The 16,421-nt window shown below is 40.5% G+C and overlaps 1 protein-coding gene across 4 annotated transcripts in view; it reads left to right on the top strand.

Annotated features, from left to right (window-relative positions):
• The first annotated feature begins 2,307 nt into the window (after positions 1-2,307).
• CRIM1 (cysteine rich transmembrane BMP regulator 1) overlaps positions 2,308-16,421 on the top strand; it is a 257,771-nt gene continuing 243,657 nt past the window's right edge. For all 4 annotated transcript variants that reach the window (XM_027850424.1, XM_027850425.1, XM_027850426.1 and 1 more), the window contains exon 1: positions 2,308-2,662. In XM_027850424.1, coding sequence (XP_027706225.1) covers positions 2,323-2,662 — 340 coding nt within the window. In that variant the 5' untranslated portion in view covers positions 2,308-2,322. The remainder of the gene's footprint in view (positions 2,663-16,421) is intronic.

The following is a 16,421-nucleotide window of genomic DNA, read 5'->3' as shown; positions in this document are numbered from 1 at the left end:
TTGTTTCTTTCCTCTACAATTTTACTCTGTTTTGTTGCTGCTCTACTGTCATGATTCAGTATCTTCTTGGACAGCACTTTCCTGTAGCTTAAATCTCCATGGATAATAAGTGAATCACTTCATAACTAATGATCCTAGAAACAGATTTTTTCCCCCTAAGTTGATTGGAAAGTCTTCCCCCCCCAGGCCATTCATTTGATTGACTCCATTCAGATCATAATGTGGATTGATTCCTGAGAAAATCTTCTATGTAAATAATCTTGGTGAATGTACTTTTCATTTCAAATGTTTTTTCTTGAAAGCAGGGACTTTATTCAATCATTCACTTCTATCTACACTATCTATCCATCCATCCATCTATCTATCTATCTATCTATATCTATCTATCTATCTATACCAGTGTGACCCTAGAACCTAGCACACTGCCTCGAACATAATAGAAGCTTAACAGATGAATGAATGAATGAATGAATGAATGAATTCTATATATGATGGATCACACAGGGCATCACATACCTTAATTTAATTCCTAAATTTCATGTTAGAAACCATTTCACTCTATGAGCTTTGTAAAGAAACTGACAACAATGTCTGATGGCATATTAAAATGGTGTGAGACATGTAGTAGCATGTTAAAGCTTTTAGTAAAACTGTAACTGGCCTTGCTTAAGAAGAAAAAAAATAGTCCTATTATTTTGGGGTCGTTCTTTCCTGAGAATATTGCAAGTCAGCAGAAACATAGAACTGTATAGGAACAGGGCAGTACAAATTCAACTCTAGCTAAAACACCCAACATTTCTACTCCTGCATAATATTTACCTAGACGGTTTTAATCACTTGGATCACCAGCTGATTAGCCCTAGAGCCCTCATGCTTCAGGAGACTCCATTACATAACACCTTTTCAAAGCATATTTTAATGCCCAATAGAAGATGGTTTCTGAATACGTTGTCCAGGGTTGAGGTGGAATCGCCTTCCTTCCTCACCCCCTGCCTCCTTGAGTTTCACAGACGCATCCCAGTCTCATACTGGAAGACTGTAGCAGCGACTGGTGGTCAGGCCCTGTTGGTTTTACACAGTGTAGGCAGCGGTAGTCCCCCACTCCCTGAGGTCTGTGTCCGTTGTCACCCACAACCCCCCCACACACACATTCTTGCCACCACGTATCCAGACCCGGTGCAGTTTCTGCATTTGAAAGTGTCTCAGTCGGGCTTCCAGGCCACTGCTGGGAGAGAGCAGACAGTCGTGGTGTTGGAGTCACCACCGCCGAGGTTTGGGACACCAGAACTCAGCCTCTTCTGATTTGAGCACCCACGCGCCAGTCTCTCCGAAGCTAGGGGGTGGCTTGGTACCCCTAGGGCTCAGCCTGAGCGAGCCTGAGGCAGATCTCAGTCCCAGTCCTCGGTGTTGCTTCCAGGAGAAGGAGAGGCGGGCTGGCTGAAAGCGCAGCGGGGCCGGCTTCGGGTGGAAAGAGGCGTGAGGGAGGAGGCGGCAAGTGAAGAGAGGAAGGAATAGGGTAGACTGGGAAGGGAGGGAGGAGGGGGTAGAGAGGGGAAGGCGAGGGGGCGTGGGGGGGGCAGCCAATGAGAGGCGCGCGGAGCCGGTGGGGGCGAGGTCTGTGGGATGATGTAGGGATGGGGGAGGGCGAAGCCGGAGCGGCGGATCCGGGAGAGCCATAAACAAGCGGCCGGAGGAGACGGAAAGGAGGGAGGCGAGCTGGGGCGCGCAGAGCGGACTGGGCGGCGCACACCGCGAACCTTCAGCCTGCGCCACCGCTCCCGCCCGGCTGCGGAGGCGGGGACCCTGGGAGCCCGTTGCAGGGGGGACTGTTGCTACTGCTGCCGCCGTCGCCGCCTGTGCTTCTGCTGCTGCTCTTGCGGGGGCCACCACAGCTCTCGGAGCAGGAGGAGGAGCCGCCACCTCCGCCCAGCCGCGGGGCTGGAGCCCAGCGCGGCCGCCGCTGCCTCCGCCAGAAGTTTGGGTTGAACCGGAGCTGCCGAGAGGAAACTTTTTTTTCCTCTTTCTTTCTCTCTCTCTCTCTCTCTTTTTCTTTCTCCCTCCCTCCTGGGAGGAGGAGGAGGGGAAGCTACCGCTGCGGCTGCAGGCGCCAACGCTAGTGGGATTGGGGTCCGCGCGGGCCGAAGGGGGAGTGGGGGGACTTGCCCCGGCTGGGGAGTAGCGCACCGGGGGGAGCCGGAGGGGGCGGCGGCCACCGTGGGCTCCGGCTGGGCGCCCGCCGGGGCGAGTGTGCCCGGAGGAGGGAAGGGCGCCCGCTCCACTCCCGGCCCGGCTGCGAGGAGGAGGCGGCGGCGCTAGAGGAGGATGTACTTGGTGGTGGGGGGCAGGGGGCTGGCCGGCTGCGGGCACCTCCTGGTCGCTCTGCTGGGGCCGCTGCTGCTGCCGCTGCTGCTGGCGCGCTCGGGCACCCGGGCACTGGTGTGCCTGCCCTGCGACGAGTCCAAGTGCGAAGAGCCCAAGAACTGCCCGGGCAGCATCGTGCAGGGGATCTGCGGCTGCTGTTATATGTGCGCCCGGCAGAGGAACGAGAGCTGCGGCGGCGTGTACGGGCTCCACGGAGCCTGCGACCGGGGGCTCCGCTGTGTCATCCGCCCGCCGCTCAATGGCGACTCCATCACCGAGTACGAAGTCGGCGTTTGCGAAGGTACTGTGAGCGCGCCCTCCTCCCACCTTTCACTCTCCCCCTCCTCCGGCCGAGGCCCAGCTCCAGCCCTCGTACCCTCCATCCTTCCCACCCCCACCCCCTAAACCTCGGCGCGCACTCACTCTGCTAAACAAAGTTTAGCTGAGACTTTATCCGAGGCAAGAAGGGGCCAGAGGAGGGAGGCAAGGCGGCCGCCGCCCCCAGGAGAGCCACCGCCTCCTTTCTCTTCCTTGTCCCCTTTGCTAGCTGCAGTCGTTTTTTTGGGGGGGGAGTAGTGTGGGGCGGTGTTTCCCCCCCACACACACACCCTCCTGTCGCCCTTAGGGGTGTTGGTTGGGGTGTGTGTGCCTGTGTATGTTGGGGAGGGAGAGTATCCTCGTTTTTCCGTAGATTAAATAGCCTGGTCCTGTGCGGGGTGGTGCAGACTCTAGTCCTGGAGGCTGCTGCGCCTTCTTCGGGGGGCACTGCAGAGGCTGCCCGAGGGCTGCTCCGTGGGGGGAAGTCCCGGCCTTGATCCCTACCTCCTTCTCTCCTTCCTTCCCCTCCTTCCTCCCCGGCCCTCCCTCCTGATACTGCAGTGTGAAACAACGTTCAGAATACCGTACGAGAAAGTCTCTTCTCTGTTGATGGAGCTCCCTCTCCTTGTGTGTGCCTCTCTTCCTCCCCTTTCCTCCTCCCTACGCATATAAATCAATTTCAGCTCCCGAATATGTCAGCGCTGGGGAAGTTGCATACTGTAGTTACTCATTTATTTGCCTATTGAAAACGGTCAAAGGCTTCTCTTTCTCCTCGAGAAAAGGAGTCCGAGGAGCCCGAATGGGGGAGCTGCTGGTTGCTGGGGGCCCCTTATTTGCTGTTGGTTTCAAGATGAGATAACTGCTGCCTTTTTGATCCTGGAGCTGGTACTTTTTTTTTTTTTTTGACAGCAGTGGTTGTTCTGCCCCTGTTTCAGCAGCATTTTGTGTATTAGACTGCTCCCAACCCACCCATACCCCATCTAGGTTTAGACTGACATAGGTAGCCCTCGATGAGAAGAGCAGTAGCGTTCTTAGTTTGGCGAGCTACTGTTGGTGGATGTCAGCCTAAATTCCGGCTTCCTTGCCTTTCCCTCCCAAGGTTGACCACACGGCCCAGGAGGGGGAGGAGTGGGGGAAAGGGAGAGAGATAAAGTTAATTTTATTTGGCTATGCAGCACGACTTAGAGAAGTTCAAGTAGACGCCAGGGGAAAGAGGAATCCCCTTTGAGCTGTAGATGGTGATGCTATTTGGTACGGTTTTGCTGAATAAGTCATAAAGTCAGACTCACTCCCTGCCAATGGAAGACTGGGAAAAGGGTGGGGGGAATGGAATGGGAGGGGAAGAGGGAAAACTGCCCCTCTTTCTGTCACTTTCCTCCATAGCTCATTTAAGAGGTAGTGAGGGAAGAATCATTTCAGTGGGTTTTAAAAAATTGGTTATAGTTCCAGAGTTTCAGGTTACCTTTAGTGTTCAGGTATGGTTTGTCAAATTTTAAAGCAAAAATAGTTATAGTGACAGATTTATACGGTCATTTTCCCCTTTATTTGGGAATAAATTATGTGTAGATACATGTTACTTGTCTTTGTTTTTAAAAGTCTGGACAATTCAGGAAAGTCAGAAAGAATCTTCTGGTTTGTAAGTTACTAGCAGTAGTGATGATAGGAAACTCTTTTTAAAGGAGGCCATGCTTCAGAATTGGTAAAGAACAAGAGTAGAGGAGACAGTGTTGCCCTTATGACAGTGACTTAGCTCAGGTTGCTTCTGTTTACTTTATGTGTACCACCATGGAATGCAACATTTAGGATCAGTTTCTGACATGAGCAAAGTTTTTACTTCTAAGGAAAGTACAGATCTTTTGAAAAAGTGTTAATTTGTTGTTACCCAGAATGTATATTTGACTTGATCCAGCTTTATCGATTTGTCTCCAGAGAAAATACAAAGTTAGAAAATTGTGGCTGCACAAGAAAATTGCTTTGGTCTCAGGGAAGGATTTTTTGCTTTGGCTTTAATTTTTCACAGGTACTTGAGATCTAGTTCTAACTTAGTTTTGTTTCTTCTCACCAAAATCTGGTGAAGGAAGGGAAGAGCACAGTGAATCTTTAGAGTAATCAAATGTTTTGGCCACATTTTTTACCATGTCACAGTATGGAGTTCTTTTGGCAGTTCCTGGTGAGCATTTCATTCCTCTGAAGTGATGAAATTTCTACATAGCTTCATTTCCACTGGTTAACACCCCATGCATTTGGTATTCCCATGGAAAATACTTAGAAGAGTTGCTTGACATGATTAGATTTCAATTATTGTTCTGTAGCAGTGGATTTAATTCTAGCAGATTTGTTTTCGGCTACCAAAAGGTAACTCTTCAGAGCTTTCTTAGAATTTTAAAAGTAGCAAGACGTTTTTTGTTTCCAAATCTAAGAAACTGAAAGTTTATAAAGACACAGATTCAGGTTATATATGATTTAGTCAGTCTGTCAAGGATGATAGTGGCAGTTGATCATATTGGTTCTAGAAACATGTTTAAGACTAGCCATATATTGTAAATTTTGACTGACTTTAGTGATTACCACCCTTTTGATGAAAAAAATGTGATAGGGAAGTACTATTGTTCTCTTATGTGCAGAACTGAAAGAAAATCTTTAATGTGCTAACAATTATCCAGAAGATACTTGCTTTTCCTTCTTCTTTTCTGTTGTTTTGCAGGAAATTCCACAGTGACAGGTGTTTCACTCATTTTCCAGTTTTATTCAGATATTCACCAGGCAGAAACGTAGTAATTATTGTAACCAACATCAACAGTATCCTATATATTTTGTTCATGTTAGTGTCTTTCTTTGCTGCAATTTTTGCACTGAAATGACCCCTACTGGTTGTATCTGTTAATGTAAACTCCTTTAAAATATATCTTTTTTATTACTATTATTGTTATTGGCTTCACTGAGAAAACATATTACCTATAATATGGAAATATTATCATGACACATCTACCTGTTTTCAAAGAACTGATTATTTAAGTTAAAGTATGATATGTGCAGCTTCATAATAATTTTAATTACTCTTTCTCATATGCTTTGTAAAGGTAGTATTTTTTAACCAAACTCTAAAAATGAAGAATTAGATCATCTAATAAGGTTAAATAATTTGGCCAGGGTCATATAAATTAAGGACAGAACCAAAGACAACTAGGTTATGGGTTTTGTCTTCTTACCTTAGATCTTAAAGATAAATTTTTCGTGGATAATTGGTCCTGTGGGTACCAAAGAATGAATAATTGAAAAACATTTTTCTTTGGAAGTGAAGGCATTGTAACAATTTCTTCTGCTTGATCTATTAGAGGTACTTCTACCTTAAATATTTTCCGGGTTTTCATATCATACTAAAATATCCAAAAATAAATATCTAGACGTATCTATGCACATATACAAACACACATGCATGTGTATGTGTGTGTGTATTTGTGTGGATGTACACTGCAGTACTTCACAGATCACTGATTTCACTAACATTGATTTCTTCTACCACTGATATAGATTACATCCCCTCCATTGCCATAATCAGGTGGCCAACTTTCAGGTGATGAACTTCTGAACTCAACTAGGTTTGTGCTCAGATGAGAAACAATGGTCTATCATCATCTGTACTGGAAATCTTTCCAGTACCCCTGGCCAATTCAGTTCATTAAGCATTTATTATGAGTAGAGCACTATGCTAAGCACTAGGTCACTCCACATCACAAGGAAGCATCAAAGTAGGCCTATAGAAGAGGTATCAAGAGCATGTACGTAAATGTGTATTTATAAAAGCATGCATACACATATGCAGACAGTTGCAGATCTTTTTCTTTGAAGACCATGGGTCATACCTTTCCTTTTCTTGGCAAGCAGCAACTCTGAAATCCAGTGGTTCACATGAGACATCTTTGAATGATCCTCCTTGAAATATATTGAATGCTTGCTACTTTCTTTAAATTTAGTCTAAAAACCTCTATTCCAGGGCTTAAGATAGTAAGTAATCTTTACCCTTCATTCCAGGTTTTTCTGTTTAATCTCCTAATATCCCAGGTTGCTGAGAGGCAGTGTTGAATAGAGGGTAGAGTCCCCAGCTTGAAAATGGAAACTTTTTTGAGTTTTGCCTCTGATGCATATGGGCTATGTGACTATAGACAGGATTCTTAAGCATTCATTGCCTCTTATATATGTATATCTATGTCTATAAGTTATCTATTAGATTCCAATCTGCATTAGTTGGAAAGGATCTTCTTATGCCCATCAAATCACAAGTCTGGACAAAAACAAAACAAAAATATAAAAATTGTTGCTGTTTCTTAAAAAGGCAGCCCATCTAGCGAGAAGATGTCTAGAAATAAGAAACAGGAACTTTAGACTTTAAGAGGCTAAGAAGATTGTTTCAGGATCTCTTTGGTATCTGGGAAATAGTTTGAATATGCAAGTTGAATTTTCTGAAAGTTTTGATGGGGGCAATAAAGGATTTATTTCATGATAATGTTAAAGGGATTGGTAGACTTATTAGATCCAACTTTTTCTTATTCTAGAGATAACAGAAATAAGGACATTATACTGCTTTTGGCAGTAGAGGGGTAGTGGTTGGAGCTAGAGTACCTGAGAATATGGTTCTTGTGCCTTGAATTTCCTACATAAGAGAATTAAAATAGTTATGGCTTCACCTTAGCAAAGAGACATGAAATGAGATACTGCCATGATAGTTTGTCTACTCTGTCCCCCCTCATCTCCAAACTCATTGCTCCAATGAAAAAAAAAATTCACTACTGGAATCCATAAAATTACCTTCTAGACCTCAGAAGAACACAACTGCCCTATCCTTCCATAGTGATTAGGGGAGCAGAACTTCAGGGCTTGCACACTTGACCAAAGCATCCTTCTCTTTGCCTCAGTCATGTTTGTAGTAACAAGTCTTATTTTGGCTAGAAAGTTGTTTTGACATCCTGATAATTGCTGTTATAGTGCTTTGATAGAAAAGAATTCAGAGGCCAAGAAAACTCAGAATTGAAGGAGGTTGAAGGAAGGCTGCTATATAAGACTATCTATAAATTTCACAGTGTTTGGTAGATGCTCTCATTAAGACCTTGTCCTCTAAGGAACGCAGTAATTATTATGATTTTCATTTAGTGGATGGAAAGGGATGCATCCAAACTTTGTTTCCCACTAGTGTCTTTAATTTTCATCACTAAGATCTTTCAGTAAAGAAATCTCTGAGCTGCCACTGAAGAGAAACAAACAAAGATCTAATAAAATTATGTTAATACAGTGTGGGAAGAGAAACAAATATAAGTAAATAAGGAAATAATTAGTTCTTCCAAAAGTAAATATTGACAAAACACTGGGGACTACTTGTAAAACATATATAGATCATCAGGACTGAGTGACCTTTATTTGTGTGTATTAATATACAAAGGCTAACAAGCTACTAAAACATCATTTCACCATCTTGGAAAAGTTGAAGTACTTAAAATATTTTAGTAAAAAATTAAACAAATTTCATATTTCCTGAAGGAGAAAATATTGCCCAGTGCATTCACTCACTAAAATAATTTAACAACCAAGACAATTGATCCATAAACACTTGGAAAGCAGTGTTAAATAAATTAGTGTTAGATAAATTGCCAACTACATGGATTTACAAGAAAAACTGTCTGAAAAACCATGAACTATAGGTAGCATGTCCAGTTGTTGCAGGCATTTAGTAATATGGTATACAATGCTCTCTATAGATTTACTTTATTAAAATGTTGATGACCCAGTGAATGAATGTACAGCTTGTAAATTAAGTGTATGGGAGTTATGGAATTGTGAAGCTATTGTAAAGAATAGATAAAATGTACATCATCCCCCAACACAATGATAATAGCATGGCCAGGAGAGTGCAGAGAATGGGAAAATATCTGAAAAAGAGGGACTGTACTTTAAGGACTTCTGAAACTTCTAAACTCTGATTCTATAATTCTTTGAATAAGGGCAGAAGAATTTGGAATAGTGTGAATCATTCTTTGAAAAGTAATTGCGAGTGTATTCCAAATGTCAGTACAGGTATATCTGGAAATAAGTGTGGGTTTGTTTGCTGTACTTAAACTATAGTGGACATTCTGAAAAGTCCTCATAAAGACCAAAGCTTCTCTAATGAGGTGGTTACATGTATTGTGAAAAATTTACCTTCCATTTGTTTCTGGTAAGCATGTCCTCATGTTTAAGTTGTGTGTCTGTTATCAACTTGTTTAAGCCCACCAACAAAAGCAAGTCACTTAACTTTCCTGAGCCTTGGTTGACCTGATTTTCAAAATAGAAAAAAGAAGAGAGTCTGCAAACTATAGGCCAATGAGCATAAGTTTGATTTCTGGGACTATTCTAGAATGAATCATTAAAGAAATGATTGGTGAACATCTAGAAAGGAAAGTGGTGATTACAGAGAGCCAACATGACTTCATCAAGGTCATACAGATTAACCTCATTTCCTTTTTGGACAGGGTTTTAAGACTAGTATATTAGAAGACTTCTGTGATAGTGTTTAGCTTTATTTTAGTAAAACTTTTGACAAAATATCTTATATGATTCTTGTGGAGATGGAGACATATTTTATGATTATACGATGAGAAGGATTCAGAAGTGATTGGGTGGCTGCATTCAAAGTGTAGTGTTAGTGGCTTGAATCCTGAGGGATTTATTCTTGGTACTGTGCTTTTTAACATTTTTATCAATGTAATATGGGCAAAGGAATAGATAGTCTAATCAAATTTACATATGACTCTAATATGGGAGGGATAGCTAAGACAATGGATGTTATCCAGTATAGTTATCCAATCAGTATTCAAAACCTTGAAAGGCCATACCATTGGACTGAATCTTATGTGATAAAATTCAATAGGGATAAATATAAGATCTTGCACTTTAGTACAAAAAAAAATCAGCTTCAGAAGTGTTATATGGATAGATGGCAATTTCTGAAAATGATCTGGGGAAGGGAGTAGCATGGTGGACTGCATGCACACTATGAGCCATTGGTGTAATGTGGTAGGCAAAAAAGCTAATGTGATCTTGGGCTGTGTTAAGAGAAGCATAGTTTTCAGGAATAGGGAGACAAGCTAGGTGGCACGGAGGGTAGAATACCAGGCTTGGAGTCAGAAAGACTCATCTTCCTGAGTTCAAATTTGACCTCAGACACTTATTAGCTGTGTGATCCTGGACAAGTCACTTAACCCTGTTTGCCTCAGTTCCTCATCTGTAAAACGAGCTTAGAGAAGGAAATAGCAAACCACTCCAGTATCTTTGCCAAGAAAACCCTAAATGGGGTCCTGAAGACTTGGACACAACTGAAAAATGACTGAACAGCAACAGACTTTAGTCAGTGGAGAACCACTGAAGGTTTTTTAATAGGGAAGTGCATTAGTATCAATCAATCAATAGGCAACCAGCTATGTCTCAGGCACTGGTGATCTGATCTGGTAATGCAAAGAAAAATTCACGGTCCTTGCCCTCAACAAGCTTAGGTTATAATGGAGGAGACTAAATGTACATATATGTGTGTGTATGTGTGTACAGTACACAAACACAAATATATATACATACACACTAAATGATACATACAAACTAAGGTTGGAAAGATCAGAGCGATGAAGTAGGAAAATTGCTTTGGCAGAAGTATAACAGCTGGATTGGAGAGGAGGGTGTCTGGAGGCAGCTCTAGGAAGTATAGAAGTTTATGACACAGTTATTATCTTCAAAGAGCTTACTTACACTCTAAGAAGATAAGAAATAAACAAAGTTAGCAATTTTAAAAAACCCAATAGTTCCTGACAATAGCTGGAAGTCATGTCAAGACAACATGTATTTGCTGGATAAATTGTATGAAGAATCATTGTCATAGGAATTTAGAGGAGGAGAGTTTCCTTTCAAGATAGGATGATTTGAGGGGTCCGGGATGGAGGAGAATTCTGCCCATCTTTAAGAAAGTTTAAAAAATGTAGATCAAACTATAGTTTTTACTGACAAATAAGAAATCACTTTCTATTGTTAAATCTGAACTGTAGTTTAAAATGGTTGTTATGATTTTATGGCGTTTCTCTTTTTTTGTGAGTGGGAAAATAATACCTACTTGTACAGTGGAATTGAGTGCCATTGAGATAATGCTCCGTTTTTAATTCTTTTCAACTTTATGCACTCTTTTAGCCCACTAATTCTTTTTTTTAATTCTTTTTATTTTTTTGCCATTCTTCTAACTCTCAGGTACTTGGGGGAATACCTTATTAGTGAGTTATGAACAGAAGTAATTAAAGGTATCCTCAATATGATATTTAACATATGGAATTACATTCTGGACTCCAAAGTGAAAAACAAACAAAAAAAAGAAAAACAAGCTTTCCAAAAAAATGCAAACAAACACATACTTTAAAGCCTTTCTTAAAGGGAAACAAATTCCCAGTCCCATCAAAATGAATACGACAACTCCTTGGGTAGAATATGCTTCTAGAGAGCTAGCTGGACCTATTTCCCTTATTCTCTTTAATGTTCAACTAGTTGGACAATTGACTTTCCAGCATAGCCTTCTAGAACCCAGATTCATCTCCATACCACACAGAGAGTATTGGAATAAAATTTAGGTGGAGAAATTTGGAGTTCTCAAGGATTAAGACGTTCTTTGCCGTGTTCCTGAGAAGGCCTATATTTGCCTTTGTACCAGGGGCTTAACTTTTTATTTTGAGAATACTTACACTTCCTACAGACTGTAACGTTCTGTTTCATTTTCTTTTAGAATAATTTGCAGAGAGGGATTGTGTACATGGCATCTTGTTCTCTGATAGCTGGCCTGGTGCTATTGTGATAAACCCCTTCAGTGTTTCTGTAACCCCTGATACATTGCTGACTAGGTCACTCTAATCTAATAGGTCAGTGGTAGCAGTCACCAACAGGGGACCCAGTTCCCTGTCATTCAGCCCCAACCGTCGAATCTTCATATCCAGTAACATTGAAGCCAGTTATCACAGACTCTAAAAAACAACCAGAGCAGAGATTCAGCCTCTTCTTACCTTCTCACGTTTCCCCTTCTTTTTTTGTCTTCCTCTTTCTTTTTTCCTCATTCCCTTCCATTCTCATATTCTTAGTCAATCATACCCTTTAAAAGGTTGTTCTACCCCTTCCCCCCACGTACCATGTATGTAAACTATACCTCCTAAAACAAAACTGATCCTTAAGGGTGACAGCCAATTTAGTAACATAGTAGATTAAGTGCTAAACTTTGGAATGAGGAAGACCTGAGTTCCAATCCTTCTTCATATACTTACTAGCTGTGTGACCCATGGCAAGTCATTTAACCTCTTTTTGCTTTAGTTTCCTCATCTATAAAATAGGGATAATAATAGTACCTACTGCACAAGGTCAAATGACATGATATATATAAAAGTATTTTATATAAATGTTAGTTATTATTATTGTTAATAGTAAAATAAACATCTGAAGTTATGTCAGAGAATAAGGGTTGAAAAATACTGAGAATACTGTTCAAACAAGACTATAACTAAAAAATACCTCCGTAGGCTCATTAGTGTCAAACAAAATAATTTTGATGATGGCTGCAAACTATAGTCAAAAGACCACTGGACTTTGTGTCAGTAAACTGTGGTATAAAAAGCTTAAATTTCATCATCCATAAAATGAGAATAATAAGAACAAAGGAATTACAGCTAGAAGTGCTCTTAGAGATCAACCCCTTCATTTTACAAATGTGGAAAATGAGGCCCATAGAGGATGTGACTCATACAAAGTCATGTAGGGAATAAACAGAACTGGGACTTAAACCTCGGCTCTTCTAACTCCAAATCCTGTGTAGTAGAAGGCATACCATTAGTTTACCTAATAATGCTTATTTGTACTACCTACTTCTCAGATTTGTTGTGGTAAAATGCTTTGTAAATCCCAGAGTGTCATATGAATGTAGGTTATTATTATGACAAGCTGTCTGGAAAATACACATATATGTTCATTAGAAGATACATATATATACACATATATTTATTAAATATAAACTTCATATTTTTTAAACATTTTATGACACCTCTTGAAGTAAATGGAGATATTTTAGAACATACAAAACAAGGATTAGGGGTTAGTACACTAAGGAAACAGAAGTAGGCAATGTTGAATGAAGTTACCATACATTTGGGAATGAGACTGAGAATGGGTGAAGGCTGCTACAAGCCAATTAGCTTTCCTTCCTTCCCTTTGGTTTTCAGTACTGTCATATAGGTTTACTGAAAATATGAGTTGTACCTTTTCTTGTAAGTCTTTGTATACCTCATGGTCAAATAAGATGTTGACCTGGAATCAGAGCAGTACTAGTTCTTGACTTTTTAGTATCTCCTTAAGGTGTACTCCCTTTTTAGAAGATCTGGGCAGTCAACTCCTAATTGTGATTTTGCTATCCATTTTGGAAACATGCACCATTTTTTCTTAAATAGAAATCCATGGCATCATATTGGGCATAAAGAAATAGAATATAGTGCTTGAAGGAGACAACTCTCTGGTCCTAAAAACTAACTTAGCTACCTAGAATTTGAAACTCATTGTTTATTGTTTGGTAAAAAGTCCTGAATATTTACTAAGAATTTCCCTAGCGCATGTTATTATAGTTATTATTGTTCATTCATTTTTGATTCTTCATTACCCTATTTGAGGTTTTCTTGGCAAAGATACTGGAACTTGACATTTCCTTCTCCAGCTCATTTTACAGATGAGGACACTGAGGCAAACAGGGTTAAGTGACTTGCCCAGAGTCACAGAGCTACTAAGTGTCTGAGGCTGGATTCAAACTCAAGTCTTTCTGACTCCAGGCCCAGTACTCAATCTACTGCACCAGCTAGCTGCCCTGTTACTATACTACCCAGGTGTTTTAACAACACATTTAAATTTTTACCACAAAAGAAGCAACAACCACTCCCTTTTCCTTAAAATTTATGAGATTTATTTTTAAATGTGTGTTTATCGGTGTGTGTGTACATATATATGTATATATCCATATGAATATTAGTCAAATCTAAAAAAAAAGCACTTGAATTTTGTAGCTTATCTTGGATACACTTATTTGATCTCTAAAGATAGAAAAAGAAATTTTGAGCACATTATTTGGTTGTTTAATGTCCTTTTAAATAAGATTTTACTTCTTAGCTGCTTAGAAAGGGGAGGAGAATTTTAAGAGATTTCTCTTTTTAAAAATTCTTTATTTGCTTTAGCTCTATAGCAGCCAGCTTCTCTGGCTATAGTGAGGTAAAAAAAAGGATGTAGGCTGTAACAAGAAACTGAGCCCATCCTATTTAGCATTTCAAAACAAAAAACCATAAACAAACATCTCAGATTCAAAACAGAAAGGAATTTCTGGCAGGGATAGATGAAACCTGAGTCCACTTAGTTCCTGTCTACAAGAGGTAACTTATTTAGCTTCCCATACAAAGACTGCAAGCATTTCACAAATATTTCACAGCCATGATAAAAAGAAAAGAATCTCCAGATTGGAGAGATGCAACACCTGTCTTTAAGAAACTACAGGAGCTGGTGATTTAAGGCAGGGCCACATGGAGGAAGTATGACCTGAGCTAAACTTTGTTCAAATGAGTTGGGATAATCAAGTGCTTGTAATGTGTTAGGAATTTTAACTGAACATACAGAACACATGGTGTTTTTCCAGTAGGAGTTTATGCTTATAATCCTGCACTGACAGGACATCCCATAATCTTGTCAAACCCAGAATTTAAAAACTTTCAAAGAAAATCCACTGGACTGCCCCATGCCATCACCGTTGATGGGGCCCATACTGTGTTCTGCTCTAAAGGTAAGTAAAATATTTGCAGTAGGATTAAGGCAGATTGATTTTATAAAGATGTTCTCAAGGAAGAAGCAAATGGATTTGCCAGTAGTTTAGAAATGGTTAGAGAACAAAAGGGATATTTTCTGCTCTTAGCCATTAGATACTCATATATTGAAACCAAATTCCTGCATTTTAGGAACACTTTGGTGATTTTGCTACTAGCATCTATGATGTAAACACAAGTCCAGAAACTGTCCAAGTGTTTCAGTAAAAAGGGTGAATATTGTAGGCATATGGCAAAATTTCTATACATGAGGATCCCAGGACATCCGTAGCATGTTGCAGTAGAAGGAAGACTGCTAAAAGAGCTCAGTACAGTGCCTGGCATATAGTAGGCACTTAATGTTTATTGATTAATTAAAGGGATGGTACAGGAAACCATGGATTCCATTTACTGGATGGCATTGAACAAGTCACTTATTTCTTGGACTCGGATGTCTCATCTCCAAAACAAAAATGAAGAAAGGAAATTCCTGATGGTAGAGGCTTTGATCAGATGTTTACCTGAGGTCCTTTCCAGTGATAGAAATACCAGGAAAGGGTTAAATATTACCTCTCGACTGTAAAGAAATAGCATAAGGTAAAGGAGAGAATTTGGGTGTGAGAGATAGGAGACGTGGATTCTACATCCAGTGTGGTCATCAGCTATGTGACTGAGCAAAATACCACTCTGCTATAGCTTTATCTCTTGAATGAGGTCGTTGGAGTAGGTGATTTCTGAAGTCCTTTCCAACTGTAATAGTTTTGATCCTTGGGACATGGGATTGTTGGCATTAGTTTCAGTCAAGTAGAATAAGAGGAAGGACTTTTAGTAATAGTAACTGACATTGTATAACACTTTAAGATTTACTAAGTCCTTTATAAACATTAGGCAAAGATCCTTTACCTTCTTTGTGTCATGGACCTTTTGGGGAGTCTGTGTCAGAGCCCTTCTCAGAGTAATATCTTTAAAATAATAAAATATTTAGGATTACAATGGAAGCCAGCTATATTGAGATGCAATTATAAAGATATTTTTTGAAGTTCATGGGTACCAAATTAAGAAACCTTGATTTAGGGGAATATATTACTTTATTCCTTAATTATATTTCATACAAAATAACTAAGACTGCAAAAACATGATCATCATCTGGAAGATGTTTAAAAACTGAAATCTAGAAACCATCTTTTGACTGCATAACCTGGTCTGAATTCAAGGAAAAATGTATACCTCTGCTTTAGGCTGCTAAATGTGTTGAAACTATCTTTGCTATTTTCTCAGATTCCTCATTTCCCTTATTAATCAGTGTGGTTGTGAAGCAGGTAGGTGACAAATACTGCAAAGAGGTAAACCTGAGTGAAGAAGACAGGTCAAAACTTGTCCAAATTCACATGCTCATTTCTGTCTCTGACAGTCGAGGCAATTGAGTAATTGCTGCTCATCCTAATACTGCAGGCAGCAGCCAAATTCTCAACATTCTTTTACCTTTGCTGCTGTTTTCACTTGCCAGGGAGTTTCCCACCAGACACTGGGCAAGCAGTTTTCTTAAAGAGTGGAATGAATTTAAAGAGACATGCTGTAATAATCTGTGCTGTCTGTCTCAAATATCCATAATGTTGGACAATCTCTAGGTGTATCTATTCAGATGCACAATGAAATCTGGGAAATAGACATTCTTCATCCATTTGGTCTTTTCTGTGTGAATGGACAGGCCAACTCCTTCAAGTACTCTTGAAGGCTCTGTAATATCTTAGGGCTTTGATGCAGTCACAACATTGTCATCCCAAAACAGGACCATCTGGAGGACTTCACCATTCACAAGGAGTTCCCCTCTTGACCTAGACTTTGCTGGATCTCCTCCATCCCCATAGAGAA

The sequence above is a fragment of the Vombatus ursinus genome, unplaced genomic scaffold, assembly GCF_900497805.2.
Source record: "Vombatus ursinus unplaced genomic scaffold, bare-nosed wombat genome assembly UNPS02009062.1, whole genome shotgun sequence".
In the NCBI taxonomy this organism is placed as follows: Eukaryota; Metazoa; Chordata; class Mammalia; order Diprotodontia; family Vombatidae; genus Vombatus; species Vombatus ursinus.
The sequence above is the reverse complement of the archived record's forward strand: the minus strand, read 5'-3'. Positions and strand labels throughout refer to the sequence as shown.